This window comes from Fusarium redolens (assembly GCF_020744475.1).
Source record: "Fusarium redolens strain MPI-CAGE-AT-0023 chromosome Unknown BKA55scaffold_10, whole genome shotgun sequence".
NCBI lineage: Eukaryota > Fungi > Ascomycota > Sordariomycetes > Hypocreales > Nectriaceae > Fusarium > Fusarium redolens.
This window is the reverse complement of record NW_025763673.1, coordinates 130237-151801: the sequence shown is the minus strand read 5'-3', so window position 1 is coordinate 151801 and position 21565 is coordinate 130237. Positions and strand designations below refer to the sequence as shown.

Genomic DNA, 21565 nt, shown 5'->3' with positions numbered 1-21565 from the left:
GCTTCCAACTTTGTCAAGCGACACAGAGAGCTCAAGACGCGTTTTTTTCGTAGATATGACTGTCAGAGAGCCAAGTGCGAAGATCCAAACATCATTCGAAACTGGTTTAGTCTTGTGGAAAACACAGTCGCCAAGTACGGCATCCGATCGGATGATATCTGGAACTTTGACGAGACTGGTTTTATGATGGGCGTCATTGCAAGCGGAATGGTCGTCACAGGCACAGACAGGCGTGGGAGGCCTAAATCAGTTCAACCTGGGAACCGGGAATGGATTACCGTCATTCAGGCCATCAATGCGGAAGGCCGAGCGATCCCGCCGTTCATCATTGGTGCGGGCCAGTATCACCTCGCCAACTGGTACCGAGACAGCAACCTCCCAGGCGATTGGGTCATTGCGACGAGCCCAAATGGCTGGACCGATAATGAGGTAGGCCTCGAGTGGCTAAAACACTTCGACCGGTGTACAAGCAAGCGATCAAATAGTCGCTATCGTCTTCTGATCCTCGACGGCCACGAAAGTCACCACTCTATCGATTTTGAGAGATATTGTAAGGAAAACAAAATCATCACGCTCTGTATGCCACCTCACTCGTCTCATCTACTACAGCCTCTCGATGTCGGGTGCTTTAACCTACTCAAGAAGGCGTATGGTCGAGAAATTGAGCATCTGATCCGATGCTCCATAACCCACGTTTCCAAGACCGAGTTCTTCTCGGCTTTTTATGCCGCATTTCAGGCCACAATGACGGAGAAAAATATAAAATCAGCCTTTAGAGGAGCCGGGCTTGTGCCTCTTGACCCGGAAAGTGTGGTCTCAAAGCTTGATGTGCGGCTGCGGACCCCAACGCCTGCCGAGGAGGTAGCTAGCCCCTCAACCCCTTGGGTCTCAAAGACGCCAAAAACCGTGCTTGAAGCACAATTTCAGTGTGAATACCTCGATAGACGAATCAGGCGGCACCAAAGTAGCTCCCCAGAGTCAATTCTAGGAGCTCTCAAGTCTCTTGCTAAGGGAACCAAGGCGATAATGCACGAGAATGCCTTGTTAAGGGCTGAGAACCAAGACCTTCGACAAGCAAATGAGATACTAAGTCGGCGGCGGAATATGAAAAAAACCAGACTGCAGAAGAGAGGGGTGATGACAGTAGAGGAAGGAAGGCAAGCGATTGGTCAGATGAATGTTGACGGGCAGGCAGTGGAAGAATCGTTGAGAAGTTGTAGTCAGGGAAGGTCGGTGCAAGCAAAGGAAAGGCATTGTAGAGCATGCGGCAAGATGGGGCATAACGCAAGAACATGTCAGGTAGTTGTTTCAGTGTCTGAGGAAGAGTATAGCAGTTAGTTTCAATTGATTTAGAGGTTCGTTGTGTTTTTGTGACGATTTACATCTTGTGGATCGATGTTTGTTGAGACACTCGCTTGTCTGAGACACTCGCTTATCATGTACGTTAATACTTTTCGCATCTTCTCAAGCGCTTGGACAGCTTCTCGACAACCAGGAAGGGTCTCTAGAGTGCTGGTTCTAGTGCGGATAGAGGCTATCATGTCGGCATACCGAACCTGATTCTGTGCCTCGGAATGAGCCGAGGGATCATCCAGAGGTGCAATATGGGGATGGATCTTATCCGGGTTGGCAAAGGTCAGATTAGGATACTTGGAATCGTTCATAGCCCGCAGGAAGTCGTCCCATGCCATAGCGATCATCTCGCAACGTTCTTGATTTGCCCAGTCAACCGACATTCCCGGCACGTTGGTACCTTGACCAGGAAAGTCCTGCTTAACATATTGCTCAACGAGTAGGAAGTCTACCTCCACAATAGTCGCACCGAGTGATTCAAGATCCTCACGAGCTCAATTGAATAGGCGCAATACAGATTCACTGCATGTAGCAGACTCGCCGAGGAAGCGTTTTGGTACAGCGATCCGCTTTCCATATAAAGAACCAAGGTCTTCAAGACTGTGGAAATCGGCTGGTCGAAGTTCAGAGGCTTTCGGAATATGGACATAACTTTGGTTTCGCTAAAAGTCGATTCCGCTTCGAGCCTTCTCATCATCAAACACAATGACGTTGAGCACGTGAAAAAGGTCGCTGACGGTTCGTGTATGTGGTACGATGACGTCGCATGTTGGATACAGTGGCCATTGGCCTCTATTGGGGATGATACCCCGGGATGGAGAGTAACCAACTAAAGCGTTATTGGAGGCTGGAGAGCGACCTGATGAAACTGTCTCTCCAGCAAACCCAAATGCCGCCATTGAAGCCGTGGTAGAAGTTCCACTGCCGTTAGATGAACCCGAAGCGTAGGCAGTTGTGCCATATATATCACTATAGGGGCTCTCGGCTCTGCCATAGAGGCCACGCTGTGGACCACCGTCTGCCATGGGAGGCATGTTAGTGCGGCCCAATATGACAGCTCCGGCTTCCCGAAGTTTCTCGATGATGGCTGCATCGTCTGGGGCCACAAGGTCGGCAAAGGTGGGTGATCCTGCGGCGACCGTCATGCCTCGAACCTTGAAACTGTCCTTGACGGTAAACGGGATACCTTCAAGAGAACGAGGCGTATTGCCTGGGGTGGCCCGATAATTGTCGGAAGCTTGAGCTTCATAGATTGCATTTGGGTTCAGAATGCAGATTGAGTTAAGAGACGGGCCTTGCATGTCGAATTGAGCAATTCGGTGTAAGTAGAGCGTGACCAATTCTACACTTGCCAGGCTGCCTGAACCAAGTGCATTTTTCAGGTCCGTGATGGTAGCGTCTACCAAGCTGAGTGAGCTGGCTGCAGACATGATGTCGAAAACAGGATAGAACTGTACTGAAGCTCAGTAAACAATGAGAGGTGGCAGAATAGCGCAGTTATACTTGTTCAACAGTCATGTGTAGGAGAACAATGACTACTTCTAAGTTGATTCCGTCCGGTGGAAAATGGCCATTGCTTTATAGCACAGAAGCAAGTAAGATTTAAAACATCACGAACTCTGGCGGCCCATCAGGGCGGGCCGCCGAGGCCATTGACGCTAGTGCTGAGTGCTATTGCCAGTGATAGTAAGTACCGTACTGGATGGGAAAGTCAAAGTATGGATACTGGGAAGGTAGTTCGAAGCGGCGTGTTTAGTGATTTGCTTAGTGAGATTATACCGAGTTGGGAAATATTCGCGTGTGGTAAGTAAGTACTGGATGGGAAAGTCGAAGCACAGACGTTGGGAAGGTAGTTCGAAGCGGTGTATATTATTGATCATTGTGATTATATCAGTTGGAAATATTGTAGATGGCGCTGTATTTCCTTTTTTAACCCGTTGAGTTCTAGTCTATATTTATTAAACTTGAGGTAGCTGACCATGAAAGTATCTCATGGTAGAGAAGGAGAAAAAGTTTCACTGCCAAGGCGTAAATGGGCTTACAGCGTAAACTGTTTAACTGCAAAAGCCTACGGATTAACATAAACCACAGTCAGTGATTGGAATTTATAGAGTGATTCTGATAAACACAGTCTGTTTCCAAGTAGCTTGATGTGACTCTGTTGTTGCGCTTATGTCTTGGTTTCCAAAGCATTATTGTGATCGGTATAAGTAACCTTGCATGGCAACTGTGTAAATCTTATAGCAAAGGTTGAAATTGTCGTAACATTCAGGTATCCGAAACAAGTGGTTTAGTCGAATACCGATTCACTTTATGATCAATATGAACTGGTGGAAATAGTGCAAGGGACACATAACATAACTACAAGATCGTAACAGGCACTCACTCAGGACATGAGCTATCCATTTCTCGCGTTCATTTTCCACCCATACTACCAAATGAATCTATCTGTCTTCTACTCATCCCGCAGTGCAGCTGAGATAGCCTTCATGCCTCCCTCAAGGTCTCCACGTGAGGGCCATCCATAGCCAAGTCGGAAAAAGCTATCAGACAGCTCAAACCAATGGCCAGGGCCAACATAGGTGGAATGTTTCTTAAGAAGCCTCTCGTAGAATACCGGCAGTCCCCCCTTGGGCTCCTTCTTAATCCTAGGGAAACAGACAACGCCACCGGTCGGCTTGACCCATTCCAGCAGCTCCTCACTTTCGATCCATGACTCAACTATCTGAAGCCGGATCTTCATCTCATCTGTTGTTTCGGCCAGGATCTCCTGGCGTCGCGAGAGGACATTTATCGCTATCCACTCGTTGATGACACTGCCGCTAATACTGATCTGTTCCTTCGCAGCTAGGAAGGTTTCTTGAAGTTTCTTGTTCTTGGCGATGAGCCAGCCGATACGGACGCCAGGAATGCCAAAAGATTTGGACAATGAGCTAACACTCAGAACATGATCGCCCAAAGAGGCCGCGACAGGAAGTTTCTCGCCAAAAGCTATATCCCGATATGTCTCATCCACAAGCAGTAGAACACCTTTTTTTTTTTGTAATAGCCACAAGACGATCAAGTGCCTCCCGAGAGAGAGTAGAGCCGGTGGGGTTATGTGGGCATGTCACAGAGACGAGCCGGGTATTGGACTTGATGAAGGCCTCAATCTCGTCGATGTTAGGCTGGAAGCCTTTCTCAAAAACGACATCAATGTAAGAGATCTCGCAACCTACAGCCTTGGGCGTTTCCAAATTGGTTGCGTAGTTGGGGCGCACCACAACAAGATGATTGCGCTCCGATGCAGGTGTATTCCCGAGCTGCGAAGTGGTGATGATGAACAAGGCCCCAGCGGCGCCTGAAGTGATAAGGACGTCGTCAGCGCTCACGTTGGCGTCGTCAGCGATGAGCTTCCGCAGTTCGGTCTCACCACGGTGTTCGTTATACAGAAGGGTGAGGTTCGGGATTTCGAGGTTCAGAGACTTGAGGGTCTGGTCGGTGATGGAGCTCTCGGAGAGGTTATACTTGATCTTGTCATAGCCATACTCCTCAGGTGACTCGATCTCAATGGGCATGCGCTCAAACTTCATGTTTGCGGTGATGAACTTTTTCTACCAAACAGTTAATGCATGTAAAGCGGTACTGGGGATAAGACCATGTATCTCACCCGAGAAGAAAGATAGATCAGAGGCTGTATATGTCGTTGTTGAAAGGTATCAGTTTTCTGACACGTGAGTTTGAGGTGTTTGAGAAGCAAATAAAAGAGAATAGCTGGAATAACATGGGGCTAATAAATAATAGCAAACAAGTTGACTTTTTCCTAAGTTTCACAGCTGTCGGCGCTTCCACTTGCCCTCCCAGAATGCACATTAAGCCGAGTGTACCCCACTTTCAGGTTTCGCCACAGACGCACGCTACTGCAGATACAGGTTAGACTTCCACATACTACCATTATGCTTTCCGAGGAGACTTCACTTTGGCCAGAAGAAACTAAGACCATCGCCTATTAGACAGAAAATGACATGGCGCATGTTCAATAATTTGGGTTATTCATATCAGCAATACACGACCTCCCGTCTGAAGCACCAACTCCGCCCCATTTCGATTACGATGCTGCAAAGCCCAGCAGCTCTTCATGATCTTAAGCACAGTGCCACTATTTCCGAAACCCCCGCATTCTTTAATGAGATTGGTCAGGAGTGACTCAAAGAAGCCTTGTTGCTCGGCATCGGCCATACACCCAATGATGTAGAGAGGCCAAACGAGACCCTGGAGTGGAATGGCCCGGGGCCAGCCCCGAAGCACATCAACGGCCTTTGCAACCGTCTCCTTGACTTCGGGAAGAGATGCCCAAGGGCCTGAGACTATAGTGCTTGATAGGACCAGCGATGCCAGGGCGAAGATGTGCGAGACCCATGTCGCCTGAGGAATTTCGGTATCGCCCTGTTGAGGCATTAGTACCCGTTTGTGTCCCAAGGTGGTTCTCTATTTTTAATGGTACTCACCTTGTCTGCCAACTCTAGTTCCACAATACCATTTTGTAGTCTCGTCTCAATGTTTCGACTTTTCATCACTAACTCTGGTACGCTCAACGTCCCTTGTTCCTTCATGTCTTTTTTCCAGGCTTGGAGATGCGCGAGGTCACCGATTGCAATCATAACCCAGTTATAACAACCCATCAAGTCGGCCATGTCAAGATCTGACCCTTCGAGCCATTGTTGATATGGAATCCGCGGCACTCGACCTGTCGAGGCACATGCCAGGATGTCATACCATAATGCTTGAGTTACAAGGAAATCGAAATCCGGCTGGGATTCTTCGCCGCTATTTTCGCAGTTCATGCTCACTGGAGAAGTCAATGTGTTATCGGAGGATGAGGAATTTCTAAGAAGAGCTTCCGGTGAATTCATGCTGAGAACAGTCATCACGGCATCGAGGTGAGGAAGCCAGTCATATTCTGCGCCGTTGAAAACCTATAAAGGGTCGAGACAAGTTAGAACCCTTCAAGATCCACTGAACTCTCCCACCACTCCTGTTATTACCTGAAAACTTATCAGCGTCATGCTTGCAGCGACAAATTCCGCAAGTTTAGGCTTATCGCTGAGTAGCGTCTCGGTCTCAGTGCGGCGCGAAAACTCGCATAGCTCCCTTAAAGCCCTTGAGTAATATTCGAAGGCTTCTTGGTTATGAAGGTAGCCCTGCTGTCGAGAGACTTGAAGTGCATTTCGGTGCAGGGCGGAGAGCGCCAGGGCAGCGTGAGACAGGGAACCGCCGTTGCTGAGGAACAAGAGGAGCCATCCTCTATTGCCTAGACGGGAACGGGGGCTGAAATAAGGGAATTGCCAGCAAAATACATGATCCAGATAGTACATGATTAGAGATGCCAATTCGGGCCGTAAGACACATGAGGGAGTCGAATGCTCTGAACTTAGGCTAGCTTGTGGACTTGTTTCATCTTGGACCGAGCTTTGGGTACGTTCGAGGCCCAGGTGAAGACGCTCTGGGCTGTTGGAATGCCTGAGGCCAAGACTGCCATGGTCTGCAACATGCCCTGGCTGCGAAGGAGACGAAAGGCTAGTGGCGTCTTGGGCTAGGGATGTCTGTGGCGGAGATTGTCTAGCAGTAGGTGTTGCCTCCCTCACTGCTTGCCGATTACTCTTCTTGGCTCGTCGTAGATCCTGAGCATTCCGCTTGACAGCCTTCTTGATGCGAATAAGCTTCTGTTTCTCGGCAGCTGACCCATCCATCCACACGGGCTTGGGGCCGTAGCCGTGGCACGGAATGCATCGGTCTTTGCACTCTCCGCACACGGGGGTCCGAAGGTCGCATTTCCGATGTCTGAGTTTGCAGGTCCAGCAACCACTCGGAAACGGCGTCATGGCAGTTGCTTTCCTTTCCCAGGAGATTGTGTGTGTTTTTGGGAGAGTGAGATTGATCTGGGGAACGGGTGGGGTTTTTGAGTGGTAAGTTACCCCGCCATCTTTAGCATTTGCCGAATCAGAGCCCATTCCGAGTTCAAAATTGGGGGCGCTTCGACCTGCCCTCCCAGGAACCTTTGCTTTCACCTTGATTGATCCATTGAGTTGGGAGATCGGATATCCTATGACCATCCACATTCTATTACACATAGTTTGTTATCAACTGTTCTCGCAAAGGATGACCAGGGTTACATGCGGCATGCACGTCCGAGCGGACTGACTTCATGTCTTTGATGTCCCTACCTTGTTGATTTTCATCAAGGATATGGATGGCCGGAGGGATATGGACCTTGACAAGACAGATGCTGCTCAATAACATTGGTAAATAAATGATGCTCAATCAACTTTTGTCTGCAATGTCTCGTGGTAGATTAACACAACTTGACTCGAGATTGAACCATTTGCAACGTTCATGTGTACACAGAAGGTATTGGAACTAGCTCGTACTTGCAAACGTGTATAAGAAAAACGATCTAAAGGTGTAGAATTGTCTGGAGATTGGTGGCATAAAAAGCGTTTACGAGCTATCAAATTTGCTTGCAAGAAACTAACTACTTTGCCTCTTCTTCCGCTTCGCTCCAAACCCGTTGGCCCTCAAACCAAGTTTCTTTGACCTTTGCCTCTAACAGTTTGTTTGGGTCTAGACTCATATCGACAACAACAAAGTCTGCCAACTTCCCAACTTCCAGACTTCCTGTCCTGTGTTCAAATACGCTTCGTGCAGCCCCTTCAGTCGCTGCAACGATAGCCTCGCACAAGCCAAGCCGAAAGTGCTCATTTACAGGTTTTCCATAGCCTGGCTTTCGAGACGATTGACGCGTAGTTGCTACATAGAGGTTATGCATGGGTAGCCAAGGTGACGTAGGGCTGTCGCTTCCTAGTGCCATGAGAGCACCAGCATCCGCAAACTCGCGATAGGCAAAGGCTCGGGAACAGCGGTCTTTGCCTAAAAGCTTTGGCCAGTCTTGCAGGATTGATGGGTCGGCATGGACGGGCTGAACAGATGCTGTGAGACCAAGCTCACCAAGTCGTTGAGCGTCTCTTGGTGATGCGAGCTCTAGGTGTTCTACGCGATGACGGCGTCCTGGAGTGCCGTACCTCTCTAAGGAGTCAATGGCCATCTTGATTGCTGCGTCTCCGATGGCATGGAGCGCAATTTGCAACCCGAGACCGTCAGCTTCCTTGACAACAGGCTCAAGGTACCCTCTTTCCCAGATCGGAGGTGGAAAGCAAGCCGGCAGTGGGGAGTAGGGCTGCGAGAGATACGCAGTACAAGCATCAATGATACCGTCGCAAATAAGTTTGACACCAACAAGTCGCAGATTCGGACTGGTTGAGCTATTGAACTTTCTGCTTAGCTTGCCTGCACGCCGGACCTGTCTTAGGTTCTCCTCATGATCTGTGGTAGGCCTGATAAGCCAGTACGCCGCGATGCGAATAGCATGATCTGACTCTCCAAATAATGTCACCAAGGCATCCCAGCCCTCCTCATCCATGGCCATCTCTACCAGGCCGGTATAGCCCGCAGCGTTGTATTTCTGGATGGCGGCGCGGATCGCTTCGATGCGTTCCTCTTTGGGAGACGACTTTGCTTGGAATGGCCAGATGATAGACATCATAGCTCCCTCATCAAGCAAACCAGAAGGCTTGCCGTCGGCATATCGATGGATCTTGCCTCCTGCCGGATCAGGCATGTCTTCGATATCCAGGACCTTCAATGCAGCCGAGTTGCACCAGCATGAGTGCAACGTACTGCTATCGATGAAGATAGGTCGTGGATCAATATCATCGATCAGAGCCGCTGTTACTCCGTCTGGAGTCATAAAGTGCATCCAGCCTCTGCACATGATAGTATCCACATGCGGGTTTGCAGTGGCAAATGCCTTGATTGTTAACCGGATGTCTTCGAGGTTGTTGCATTTAGTGAGGTCTACCTTACGGAGGGATTGACCGAGGAGTAGAAGATGCATATGCCCATCAATGAAGCTCGGTAGCACGACACGCTGTTGGAGGTCATGGACTTCGAGCTCTTCGATACCATCTGCAATGTCCTGATGGGATCCCAAGGCGGTAATCTTCCCATCCTGAACCAGCATACTGTCAACGAATTGGACTGGTGTATCGTATCTGGCATCAGCTTCTGTCAGGATCCGTCCGTTACGGAAAAGCTTGCGGGGCGTCATGGCTGCTAGCTAGTTGCGGTGGTTGTAGAGTAGAACCTTGATGTGTTGTTAACTTGAGTTCATAGTAAGTGATTGAAGGCAGCATGTAGATTTATCTTTTTTCTATCTCGTCCGGTGTAATCCGATCTCTTCATGCCATGGTTGCGAATTTGGCTTTTGGAAAGTTTCAGCTGAACTGGGAGGGCAAGTCGAAGCGCCTCAGCCCAACTCCACTTAGTGACATGGTTCTTTCTCGATCCAAGCCTTCAACTTCAGTTAGCCGTGCTAGTATCAGCCTGCTTGATTCAGATTCTGTAAGTCGTCAGATGCCGGCTGGAAGCGCAACTTGACATAGTGACAATAAGGCGCGCCCTCCTTGTCATGGACATGAAGGCCTGGGAACGTTCGTACATGAAAATCCACTATGGTCAATAGCTTCAATCTTTTCCGCTTGACTCAACGTTCGAAAGGAGGTCAAAACGTTGAGACGCTTGTCCAAAAAGGACTGCGATCAAGTCATCAGGCACGGGACTTCCGGTGGGAATAGCCACCCCTTCCGTTACCCCATGGGCCTGGCTTGGACCCCCAGCTTCCCCTGTCACGGGCTGGATTACAACCAACAGAAGGAGTGCTACAGTCAAGGATAGGTCGCTGCTAGTTACTTGCAATGTATTAGGTAGGTCCTGGGTTCAACGACAATTAATTCCTGCCTCTTATCAGAAGTGGCTATCTTCTGGGATTATATGCCTGTTACCATACACAACCCCCCTTTCGACAGCCCCACCCTTTCGTCAAGCAAAAAAAAAAGAGGACCACCAAAAATGGACAACTTCACTTGTAAACAACTCGGCCAAAATGAGGGACATGTGCAAAATATCTCATCTCACAATAGCGAACAACTATCTCTATTGGAATTTAGGTATTTTGATAAGCCGTCCTGACCGCGTGGTCCGTTGGTGGGGTACGGCTTCCTCTCTCACTTCAATGACCGAGCTAGCCTCTGATTCTGACTCTCGCTCGTCTGAACAGACAGATTCCACCACGACAGACTCGTTTTGAGTCTCCCCTTCACGTATGGCTTCTCCAACAGCTAAAGTCTCCCCGAGAGTCATAAAACGCCTGTTAGGATTCGGTACCGCCTTCCTCTTCTTCCCTCTCTTCAGCCGAGCCAATTCTTCCTCTAGGCTGGCAATCCTCTGCGTATGCGCCGCTACTGTCTGTTGTTGAGCCTCAATGCCCTTGGCTATCACGTTGTACCGTCTCCGCGTCTTTGGTGTTTTGTTCAGCCCAAGATCTCGAATTTGACGGCTCGTCTGTGGAGTATCGTCCGAGCCAAGACACGGCCTAGGTTCAGGAGTCACTCTTGGGCCGCTGTTTGGCCTGTCTTGTTGGATTTCAGGGTGTCGCAGCGCTTTGGAACGCGAAATCGGCCAGTTGCCAGTGACCCTCCAGCCTGACAGTATGTTCTTCTTGGTCATTCCAACTCGGCGAGCCTTGGCGTAGGCCCTGATGAAATTGACCTTGTCCATCGGAGCGGAATCAGTCAACGAGGCGAACCTTTCCAGCTCTCGTCGATATGCAGCCTTTAACGCGTTGAAGACTCCATTGTCTAGTGGCTGGAGTCCATGAGAGCAGTGTGCTGGTAGATAGCAGCAATAAACGTTGTTCAAAAAGCACGTGGCCATCCATTCATCCTTCCATCACTCAGCACTGATCGTGAGATGGGGGAAATGGAGGACATACTGTTGCATGGCTTCCGTGACCATCTAAGATGATCAGTCTCGCGTCTGACTCGTTGGCAGGTGTAGTCTGGGGCAGATAGACTCTTTCAAGCCATTCAATGCCTATGTGGTCATCAGTCCACCCGTTGGGCGATGTTATATAATACCAGTCTGCTATCTGCTTGAACTCATCAAGAAACCACTGTTTCTGGAGTTTTTTCCCCTTGAATATTATGCCAGGAACTAAAGCGCGGCCGTCAGCAGTGATGGCTTCGATGAATGAAGTCCAATTCCGAGTTTGTGGTCCCTTGAGAAACGCCTTGCGCTTCGGGTCCGCGCTTCCAACGACCAGGCTATCTAGACCTGAACCCAGAGGGTTAGTCGGCCAAAACTCAAGCATTGACAGGGAATAGAGGTGAATTCTTGCCGAAACCAGTCATAATACCCCCCTCATCAACGTTGACGGTGTTTTCAGGCTTGATCCAACCATATTGGCCCTCCCGGATATCAAAGTACCAATGAACCGCTCTAGGTGTGAAAGAGTCGAACCTCTTGGCTTCTTGACGTCTACCCATCTTGGTCTTTAGGTCTGCGCGGCGATTGATAAACTTGGTCACCCAGTTGCGTCCCAAGTTGGGACGTTCGCCCTGCTGCCTCAACAAGCCCATGACACAAGCGCGGATCTGACTGTGGGACGGAGCATAGCCCAAGGACTCCTGGCGGAGAATCCAGAGAGCCAGCCTATCCTCTTGGCTCTTGGACAAGCGTCGATGAGGGTGGATCTGCTCTTTCACGGCCCCGCGGCCGTTGAGTCTGTCGATTAGAGTGCTCCGAGGCACTCCCCGTCTATGAGCGGCTTCAGGGGGCGAAAAGCCATCGCCAGTAACATCCAATATAGCCTCTGCCATGTCTTCCTCTGTATATTTCCATGGAGTCTCGATCTAGGCATTTTTTTTTTGTCGTTGTCGCAGAAAAATGCCAAAAAACAGAGAAAAGAGCGGTGAGGAAATTGATGATTGAATTAACACTATTTCCGTAGCACGGTATGCGTACATCGCGTACCCCGCACAGCCTTAGAGGGCTACAATCATCAACTCCAATCATTTCTATAATCAACAGAGCCATTGTTCTTCAAGTAGCTATTTATTTTGGCCAATATTTGTGTAAGTGAAGTTGATGAGTTTTGGTGAAGCTTTTTTTTATTTTGCTTGCCGAAAGAGGGGTTATGCCGAAAGAGGGGTTGTGGATGGTACTCTTAAGTGAAACAGTGTGGTAAGTGGAATTTGATACTAAAAAAAGCGATCTGAGCCAAGGTGTCGATCCGGTGTCCGTATATAATGCTCACATGACGCGGGGCCGACAACATCATCATGACGTTTTGTTGCTGTATTTACCATATTCTCCGTTCCCATACTGAACCGTAGAATACGGGGTACCCGCGAATCTTAACGCGGTCTGCCTTGTCAACGACGCCTTCTCATAACAGCGGCAGGCTATTCGAAACCAGCATGGAAAATCCAAGAGACGCCCAGGCAAACACAGTTGTCGAAATTACTCCATGTGGCGACCTTTTTCTGATAGTTGGGCCGGAAGAGACAAAACTCCGTGTTCGTTCTATGTTGTTGATGGCAGCCTAGAAACCCTTCTCCGTCATGTTAGGGCCAGATTGGAAGGAAGGTAATGATATGCTCGATCGCATGGGCCTTCCGAGTTATTGCTACCTGAAGACAATGCTACTGCGTTGAAAATTATCTGCTCTGTTATTCACTATCAGAACAGAGATGCTCTGGAGCGGAAATTCTCAAAAGTGATACTCGTAACATATATTCTGAGCCTCACGGATAAGTCTTGATGAAGGCGATGCTATTACCCTCTATAGAGATAGCAGATCCAGCGTGGTTGCAAAGCAAGTTTTCAATACGAGCATAATTGTTAGGGCTTCTGACCGACCCGACATACATTTGTCTAGGTTAGTTCCCTATTGCCATAAGCGTATGTATACTGAGTTAACGTTAGTTAGAGACGCAATTAACCCACTATTATATACCCAGCAATTAAGTACCCTACTAGCGAAAAAGCTGAGGTTGGAGTACATGGGTCTACACCACAACTAATTGTCGCACTGGATGTGCTTAAAATGGATTGAAGGTCGGGTCATTCATAATGAGCAGCAGTAGTGAGTTGATTGGTTCTATCTTCTGTGTGGGGTATTCCATCCCACAGGTTTTACTTTAAAATCACCCAGCTTGATTACTAAGGGCTGTTGTTCCTGAGGATCATTGAGACCATGCCCGGCCTGCGACACCAAGTCTCTCCTTATCTCAAACGCCAATAAGGGGAACTCTCCCGACCGCCAGCTCGGGCTTAGGCGCTCTACCCCTAAAACGTCATGTGGCTTGAGATTAAGCTCGGGAGTCGGCGAGAAGGTTTCGCCGGTTGCGAAACGGCGGAAGCTTCTGGGTTTTTGAAAAAGCCCGACGGCACTTGACTGCCGAGTTACCCTGCCGCACGCAATAGGTACAATCTGGAGAAAAGACTCGGCCCTTGTTAATTCGGCGTAATGAGACGTAAACTGAGAAAATCTCAGGGTTTTAGGTGTGGACCTTGAAGAGCTAGCTATGCTAAAAAGAGGGACACGCTTATTCCGAAGGTATCCATAGCCTGGGTGGGGACTCGCCGATCTGGTTGTTCCCTGCGCACGGACGGTCTTGGGTGCGTATCAAGACGTATAACAACGTATTCGCCAAATTGTGGTGGATCCTAACGGGTCCTGGACTCTGGCGGCGTCATTGGATTGGTCCAAGGTCAAGCCGTCTTAGCCCCGTTTTGCTACGTCCTTAGCCCAAACTTAATTTTAACACTACTTATTCTAGGCCTTGGACCCGCGAGGAGCGTATTCTTCGTATAGCCCTCTTACTTCTTCTTTGACACGTCTGTCTCTACCTGCAGCCTGTAGTTGTTCCACGCGGCTCCCAGTTCCATGAATGAGAATACCCCACCTACTGACCAAGGTGGTAAAGTCGTCCACCGAAGGGCCCATAGAAAGTCACGTCATGGATGCACGTTCTGCAAAAAAAGGAGGATCAAGGTAACGAACGCCTAACCCGGCAGGCGAGTCGACCTGCGTTCCAAAATGATTCAAGCTAATTCTTTGGTCCAAATCTCCAGTGCGATGAGCAAACGCCGGCTTGCACCAACTGCGTCAGGCGATCGCTGGTGTGCAGCCTTGGCACAAACCAGAGCCCAGCTTCCAGCCCAGCTTCGACGGCGTGTGTGGTAGCATCCGTCCGGTGCTGCGCAACCAGTCTATATGTGGGGGATTTTGAGCTGTTTCATCATTTTTGCCATGTCACATCTAAGAGTTTCAGTAACGAGCAAGCCACCCAATACTTCTGGAGCGTTACAGTCCCGAGGCTGTCTTTTAGACACCAGTTTCTTCTTCATGCAGTCATTACTCTAGGCGCGTTGCACCTACGTCACATGAAATACCAGCTTGAGAGAGACATGCCTGCCGGACTGTTGGACAAGGCTAATGTGCATTGGGAAGAGGCCCTGAGGCTTGCCTCGCCGCTTCTCTCACGCGTCACTGAGTCAAACTGTGCCGCACTCTATCTCTTTGCAACAATAACTTGCTTGCATACATTTGCCCTCGGCCCATGCCCAGGAGAGCTGCTTATATTCAACCAGAGTGGCCCATCGCACTGGCTGACATTTTTTCGCGGACTTCGGTCAATCGAGCAAGCATGTGACTTCGCAAGTGTCCAGAATGAGGAGCTGCACCCAATATTCCCGCTCTCTGGCTTAGAATCGAACAAAGTTCCAGTCAAAGCCCTCGATCCATCCGTCCAAGAAGCTCTAGAGGCTTTAGCATCCTTCATAGATATCAACGTCACGAAGGATGACGAGCGGTGCGAGAGCCTGGTGGAAGCTCTCACGCTTCTGCGTAGGTGCTACACAGTGGTGTATGACGAACCAGCGCAAGTTTCGGCTTACACGGTTTTCAGCTGGTTACATCGTGTATCGGATCATTACCTGAAACTGGCACAGGCCACTGACCCAGTGGCGCTGCTACTCTTTTCATACTTTGTGGTGTTGATCAAGGGTTTGGAGTGTGCCTGGATGGTAAATGATTGGCCTACACATCTCATGTCAGAAATCTACGCTTGCATGCCACTTGCGAAACGTTTCTGGCTGAGCTGGCCTATGGAGCAAGTCGGCTGGCTGCCCGCTGAATGAGTACAGCAACCGTGGTATAGACCATCTTGTAATTTGGTGTTTTTTTTTGTTTTTGTTTTTTTTCTAACAAAAAGAAGAGGAGAAGACACTTCTACATGCGTCCACGCCTCATTTGTTTATAATGTTGTCTTGATAGAAGCTGTTCCTGTTGGAGATCACAAATGTGAGACGACCAAGTCGGTGGCAAGGTGTGAAACAAGGTGGAACATTCCACGGAGGTGGTGCCTGTACATAAACAGTAGTTCTCCTACTGCATATTTTGAATGAATTAAGAAACCTGAATCTTCCCATTTCAACAGTTCCTTGCACAGGTCAAACCCTACCGGTAGGATTCACCACAAGTATCGTGACCCGAAGGAAGGGTTTAACATGAAGCATGAGTGAAGAGGGTTTATCTCGCTTGAGGCTAGAAGTTGCGTGACGTCACAGCATGTCTTTTTTTCCAGTCGAAGTGGAGTTTCCACTAATCAGGATCAGAATTTATAGGCCAAGATCGACGCCTTGGCACAGCGTATTCAATACGTGATGATGAGTCCTTGACAATTTCTGCCTCGGGATGCCCGTGACCTGCTGTTATCGATCCACTGCCTACGTTTCTTGTCGCGGCGCATCATCCGCAAAGTGTGTCATATCGCCCCGAATGACAAGGCTGATGCGTTGATTCGCGCGCGGTTAATTTGACCTCTGATTACACGCTCAAGGATGTGGGTCCGGGCGGCCCACTCGCAGCGGAAGCTTGTCATTCATTTTGTACACGTCTCCGTGAGTGGCTTGGTCTTAAGGTTAGTGCAATTAGATTTATGCCGGGGCCGATGCCGTGTGCCGAGACCTAGACACCTTACCAGCAGCAACCCAATTGAAAAAAAGTTATCCTTCGTATCGCGCGCGCTTGCTTATGAATCTCAGCTCTTCATCTAACGTCACCTCAACTGTTCTTGCTGAATAACTAACTGATCTGGCTGTGTTCCTCGGAACGACTATCACGCCGATGATATACGATTCCGCCGAGATGGGCATATTGAGGCTCTCCCTGCAAGTTGGGTTGGTGCACAGGACTCCGGCGATCATTATATCTTTGTGATCTGGAACGCAGTTTCTTGATTGCAACTACCATTCTCACCACACCTAACTCATTGTATTCTCAGTCATGCGTATGCTATTGCTCTCCACTCTTTTCGCCGCCAATGGAGCAGCATACGACTCGCTGCTCGGCTTCGATGCCACCGCAAAGGTCGAAACACGATCCATCGACCAGATCTACAAAGCTGCTCTCAAGGAAGGCGGCGTTGTAACATCCTGGTTCGGCGGCGATGAAAAGAACCAGCAAGACGCAGTAAAGAAGGCCTTTGAGGCAGCCTTTCCCGGCGTAACTCTCAACCTCACTGTTGATGTTTCCAAGTATCATGGTGGCAACATTGATGAACAGCTCGCTAGCAACAACGTCTACGTCGATACCGTTGCTCTACAGACGACGCACGACTTTCCGCGTTGGAAGGAGGAGGGCGCACTGCTTCACTATGCCCCTGTTGGATTCGACAAGATCTATCCCGATTTCCGGGACATCGATGCCGCTTTCTATGGTTACATGGGTATTGCGTGGCAGTTTGTCTGGAACTCGGACAAGTTGAAGGGCAAGAAGGCGCCTGCAGAGTTCCCGGATTTTCTTGCGCCAGAGTACAAAGGTAAGCTTGCCTTGACGTATCCCAACGACGATGACGCGATCCTCTTCCAGTTTGACCTGATGTAAGTCTCGGTTCTTAAGATGAATGGTACCCAACTCACATCAACAGTCTCAACAAGTATGGTACTTCTTGGTTCAAGAAGCTCATCGGGCAAAAGCCCCGCTGGGTCCGAGGCACAGCCACCGGCGCAACACTTGTCGGCGACCCCAAGTCCCCCTACGTTGCAACTTTCACCTCAGCTCTTGGTCTGACCACCGGCACGGGCTCTCTCAACGCTACATTTCCAAAGCAGAGCAACTTTGTCTCATGGCCGCAGCACACTGCCATTCTTAAGGACGCACCGCATCCTGAGGGCGCTAAGCTGCTGCAGAACTTCTTGCTCAGCAAGGATTTCCAGAAGACGAATGGATTCTGGCCTGTAAGGAGTGACGTTGCTCCGGCGGCAGGATTCCCTGAGCTTAACAATCAGCCCCATACGAACCCGGGTGCTTTTGCCAAGTTTATGAGCAACCGGGAGAGGGTTGAGAGGCTGAGGTTTTGGTTTGAGAAGAGGCTCGGTACTGCACAAGGTCTTAGCCCGCTGGATGATGATTTGTAAATCTGAATGGGTGGAGTTGTAACACTAGCCTGTTCACTCGACTCCTAACAACCATTATCCTGCAGAATTATTCTTCTTCGTATCTATTGAGGCGAGAAACTATATAAATCTAGGATCTAAGAAGGGATAGTTATTATTCATATTGGTATGTTTACATATAAATTTTGTCGTATCAGATAATATACACATAGAATGTTATGCAATCGAGCTCTGCCAGTTAAGAATGAAAACCGAAATGTCTGCTATAGAATTATAAGAGATATATGAATAATATAAGTGATAATAGTTAACGTATGTACATAGCGAGTGAAACACTAACGTGAATGATAAGCTTGTGTTGAATGTTGGAGGGTTCACCCTCAACTTCAGGATTAAGGTTCAGGATTAAAGTTTGAAGCCATAAACTTAGATCGTAGGACTTTCATCTAGGACTTTCTAGGACTTAAGTCCTAGAAGGAACCAGTCGAAGATATAAGGTCTCAATAGTCCTTCGATTGCGACAGAATCAAGAAATATACACGATTCACCTTAATATCTGACAGCTTGCGGATTATCCGAGTATACGGATCAAAAACCCCTCAACCTACAACATTTGTATCTAATCAATTACCATGCAGTACCCCTATACCAATAAGACCCCTCTACCGATAGGCAAAAAAAAGTTTCCCCATACAAACTGAGATTTTTCAGTTACCTTGCAAAGAGTCACTAGAAATACGAAAAATAAATTGATTGCTGCTTCTTGGTTTAGAGTTATATATCATTTAATATCCTCTTGGTTTCTTAACTATGCGGCCTGTATGAGTTTGTGCGATAGGTAATTCTTCTGCCTCCGAATTTGCGCTCTCATCCTCTTCCGCTCCTCCTACCTCGATTACATCCTCAATAGCCTCTGTCTCTGTAAATTACCTAGCTTGTCTCAGAAATCGTTTCACCAGCCACTAAAGTTTCGGCTAATATTATAAACTTCCTATTGGGATTTGATATTGTCATTCTCTTCTTACCTCTATTTAGCTATCTAACTTCTTCCTCTAAACTAGCTATTCTTATACTTAAGGAGGTAATCTTTAATTCTTAAGCTTTATATACTTTAGATATTATTAAGTAATATCTTCTTATTAATACGGTCTTATTCCTCCTAGATCTCTAATATAGTAGCTAGTCTTTAGTATATTATTAAAGTTAACTTATTTATCCCTATAGCTATCTAATATAGGTATTACTTCTTTTTTCTCTAGTTAAATCTTAGGATATATAAGTACTTTATATTATAAAATCAGCTAGTTTCCTATTACTCTCTAGCCTAAGAGGATATTTTTCTTTATTATTCATACTTCCCTAGCCTTAGTATAAGCCTTAATAACGTTAACCTTATCTATTAGTATAGAATTAATTAAGCTTATTAGCTTTTAGAGTTCTTTCTAGTAAGTAGTTTTAGAAGCATTAAACATATTATTATTAAGTGGTTACAAGCTATAAGAGTAATAAGCTACCGTAACCAAAACTATCACAACAGTCTGCGACATGCGGCAAGCCTGGAAGATTGCAGACCTGACCATTTTGACATTCGAAAACCAGCTCGGTCTCCTGAGATTCGCATTATGCGAAATCCAGAAATGGGCTGGGTCGGAATCTGATGAACGATCGCCTCAGTTGGTGATGCAAGTTGATAGCTGTGTAACTTGCTGTCGACTCTTGATCGGCAAAATCGATCACGAGGTGTCGCAGTTTGAGAAGACAGCGGCTGGAAATCTAGAATTGGGTTCCAAGCTTGCGCTGCTTTTCAAGACAAAAGATATGGAGCAGATTCAACGCATGGTCGATCAGCAAACGCATACTTTGACACTTCTTCTTAGTGCCTGCAACTCGTGAGTTTTGTTCACATTGGCCTATTCTCTGATATGTATCTTTATTAACGGCGCCCATAGCAATGCTCTAGAAGAGCAAAGGAAGACCTTGCAACAGCCGAAGGCCATCCGAGCGTTTGAAGAGGTGGACAGAGATACTGCTTCACTCATCGTTCATCGAGACACGGATTCGATAGTGACGGCTACATCAGTGAGCTCTTCAAGATGGTCAGTTCAGTTCGCATTTGATAAAGAGCTGTTTATCACCAGAGTTTATGAGAGGTGGATTCGGAACCTCGCAACAATGCGAAGGACACAGAGTCAAGTACAAAGCAATACCAGCCAGGAGAACAAGCAACAATCTTTCGACAGCGACCTTTCTCTATCAAATCGACCTAGCCAAATAGAGGGAACCATTATGACTCGCACGGACACTATGGCATCCGGAAGATCATCTCGATCATCTCTAAGTCTTGGTGAACGAATCACCTCCTTCCGCCGTAGCGCCAAGGGTCAAGAGTCGCAGCCTCTGGCAGAAAAGTTGCAAGCCGAAGAGTCTCATCGAATTGATCAAAAGTTGAAAGATGAATCTAAATTGGCCAGTAGAGAGATTAAAGCTGTCATTTTTGGCTTGAAGATTAGAAAACGAATGTTTGAAGAGATGAGGCGCTTCAGCGGTCAGCCATGCTACACAAACGAGCAACTAGCCTTTTTCCGCCCTATTATTTTCGAGACGCTTATCAGAAGCGTCAAATACTTGGCTGAGGCGCTACAACATGATCGGATCATTGACGAGATGGACACTGCGCAGCATTGGCTCGAGAGCATGCTGTCTGATGAAGAGTTGAACCCAGAAACCGGGCTAGACTCTGAGTTTGCGACGACAGTCCGCTCGATTATGGAACACCCAGCAACTAAAGCTCTAATGGAGGATAATGACTTCAATCTCCCTGACAACGGTGAATAGTGAGTTCTTTAGGTTTGGACTTCGCGCCGCGATACTGACCCTGTGCCAGTTTCTTGAACGAGATCGACCGCCTTTCGTCCGACGGATATATCCCAACCGATCAAGACGCCATCAAATGCACAGAACCACTACCTAACCGTGTAGAGGCTAATTTAGACAAAGGTGACCTCTGTATGCGACTGACTGACCCAGGCAGCGCAACAGCCTCCAGCACATCAGTCATGGAACCAAAAGCTTCCCTAACTCCAGACGATCGTTATCGCGACTGCCCGTCTCCCTGAAATATTTGCACAACGACGTGGAAATCAGAGAGTATCTCATCAAATGTCCTCAGCACCGCCCAATCGCTCTCGTTGATGAAGCTCGACTCCTCGAGGCAGGGAGGAAGATTCTGACCTCCCTCACCTTTCCGAGCGTCTCGGAATAGCCTCTTGGCTTTGGCGATGAATTCTTAGTAGACGGGCTGCAAGCGAAGCATTCGTTTATCATGTAGTATTGGGACAACCATCTAGTATCGTTGTCAAGGACAACGTCAACTGGCCGTTGCTTTCCACTTTCAGGCTCGCTAGAAGCTGCAAATAAGTCTCGTCGCAGTTGACGAAGCAACTGAGTCAGTAAGTCGGCCCGATGGACCCAAAGGACGAAGTTATGCGCTTTCCCAACAGGACCCTTCCGCATCCACTGGTCATGGGTTACTCTCGCCAAAGGCTCCTCCTTGACGAGAGATTTCTCAAACGCATCAGCATCCTTTCCAAAGAGAAGGGAATTAACAACAAGGTTAAGGATGTGTCCCATTCATCGAACTCGTCGTTGAACCAGGTCGAACTTCAGCTCTTCTGCAATCTCTGACATTGCCGTTTCATTGTTTGCTGCATTATAGAGAGTGAAGTAACCGACCTTGTCCTCGATGCTAAACGACCTAATGATCTCGAGGATCTCGGCGGCAATGTTCTCGCCAGTATGTCGTTCTACCAGCTCCGGAATGCCGAGCACAACTTTTTGGAGCTGATTCTCTGTGTCTCTGAAGACAGCCGTCACG

At 48.2% G+C, this 21565-nt stretch overlaps 8 protein-coding genes across 8 annotated transcripts; 3 read left to right on the top strand and 5 right to left on the bottom strand.

Moving 5' to 3' along the window:
• Window positions 1-1349: 1349 nt before the first annotated feature.
• Window positions 1350-1691, bottom strand: BKA55DRAFT_691317 (uncharacterized protein; the record flags this gene model as incomplete). The annotated part of the gene is made up of 1 exon (XM_046199647.1): window positions 1350-1691. One exon carries the CDS (start codon window positions 1689-1691, stop codon window positions 1350-1352), a length of 342 nt encoding a protein of 113 aa, XP_046047863.1.
• A 324-nt stretch (window positions 1692-2015) lies between these two features.
• On the bottom strand, window positions 2016-2783 carry BKA55DRAFT_540608 (amidase signature domain-containing protein; the record flags this gene model as incomplete). The annotated part of the gene is made up of 1 exon (XM_046190288.1): window positions 2016-2783. One exon carries the CDS (start codon window positions 2781-2783, stop codon window positions 2016-2018), a length of 768 nt encoding a protein of 255 aa, XP_046047862.1.
• Window positions 2784-3808: 1025 nt separating this feature from the next.
• On the bottom strand, window positions 3809-4925 carry BKA55DRAFT_594986 (pyridoxal phosphate-dependent transferase; the record flags this gene model as incomplete). Its single annotated transcript, XM_046195735.1, has 2 exons — window positions 3809-4360; window positions 4407-4925. 2 exons carry the CDS (start codon window positions 4923-4925, stop codon window positions 3809-3811), a joined length of 1071 nt encoding a protein of 356 aa, XP_046047861.1.
• Window positions 4926-5077: 152 nt separating this feature from the next.
• Window positions 5078-7247, bottom strand: BKA55DRAFT_571204 (fungal-specific transcription factor domain-containing protein). Its single transcript, XM_046193055.1, has 3 exons — window positions 6378-7247; window positions 5841-6308; window positions 5078-5778 (listed from the first exon to the last, which is right to left on the bottom strand). The coding sequence occupies exons 1-3, from the start codon at window positions 7212-7214 to the stop codon at window positions 5386-5388; spliced, it is 1698 nt and encodes a 565-aa protein (XP_046047860.1). The 5' UTR covers window positions 7215-7247; the 3' UTR covers window positions 5078-5385.
• A 617-nt stretch (window positions 7248-7864) lies between these two features.
• On the bottom strand, window positions 7865-9496 carry BKA55DRAFT_594984 (amidohydrolase 3; the record flags this gene model as incomplete). The annotated part of the gene is made up of 1 exon (XM_046195734.1): window positions 7865-9496. One exon carries the CDS (start codon window positions 9494-9496, stop codon window positions 7865-7867), a length of 1632 nt encoding a protein of 543 aa, XP_046047859.1.
• Window positions 9497-14176: 4680 nt separating this feature from the next.
• On the top strand, window positions 14177-15712 carry BKA55DRAFT_617067 (C6 zinc finger protein; the record flags this gene model as incomplete). Its single annotated transcript, XM_046196721.1, has 3 exons — window positions 14177-14284; window positions 14365-15479; window positions 15502-15712. The coding sequence occupies 2 exons, from the start codon at window positions 14177-14179 to the stop codon at window positions 15430-15432; spliced, it is 1176 nt and encodes a 391-aa protein (XP_046047858.1). The 3' UTR covers window positions 15433-15479; window positions 15502-15712.
• Window positions 15713-16283: 571 nt separating this feature from the next.
• Window positions 16284-18045, top strand: BKA55DRAFT_676733 (uncharacterized protein). The gene is made up of 2 exons (XM_046198100.1): window positions 16284-17175; window positions 17223-18045. The coding sequence occupies exons 1-2, from the start codon at window positions 16580-16582 to the stop codon at window positions 17710-17712; spliced, it is 1086 nt and encodes a 361-aa protein (XP_046047857.1). The 5' UTR covers window positions 16284-16579; the 3' UTR covers window positions 17713-18045.
• Window positions 18046-19236: 1191 nt separating this feature from the next.
• BKA55DRAFT_540604 (uncharacterized protein) lies at window positions 19237-20807 on the top strand (the record flags this gene model as incomplete). Its single annotated transcript, XM_046190287.1, has 3 exons — window positions 19237-19580; window positions 19641-20525; window positions 20576-20807. 3 exons carry the CDS (start codon window positions 19237-19239, stop codon window positions 20805-20807), a joined length of 1461 nt encoding a protein of 486 aa, XP_046047856.1.
• Window positions 20808-21565: the final 758 nt, after the last annotated feature.

Coding starts and splice junctions, on each gene's coding strand:
- BKA55DRAFT_571204 (XM_046193055.1), bottom strand. CDS start 7,214: ATGACGCCGTTTCCGAGTGGTTGCTGGACCTGCAAACTCAGACATCGG. Junction 6,309..6,377: donor TGACGCTGATAAGTTTTCAG/GTAATAACAGGA, acceptor GACCCTTTATAG/GTTTTCAACGGCGCAGAATA. Junction 5,779..5,840: donor AACTAGAGTTGGCAGACAAG/GTGAGTACCATT, acceptor ATGCCTCAACAG/GGCGATACCGAAATTCCTCA.
- BKA55DRAFT_676733 (XM_046198100.1), top strand. CDS start 16,580: ATGCGTATGCTATTGCTCTCCACTCTTTTCGCCGCCAATGGAGCAGCA. Junction 17,176..17,222: donor CTCTTCCAGTTTGACCTGAT/GTAAGTCTCGGT, acceptor TCACATCAACAG/TCTCAACAAGTATGGTACTT.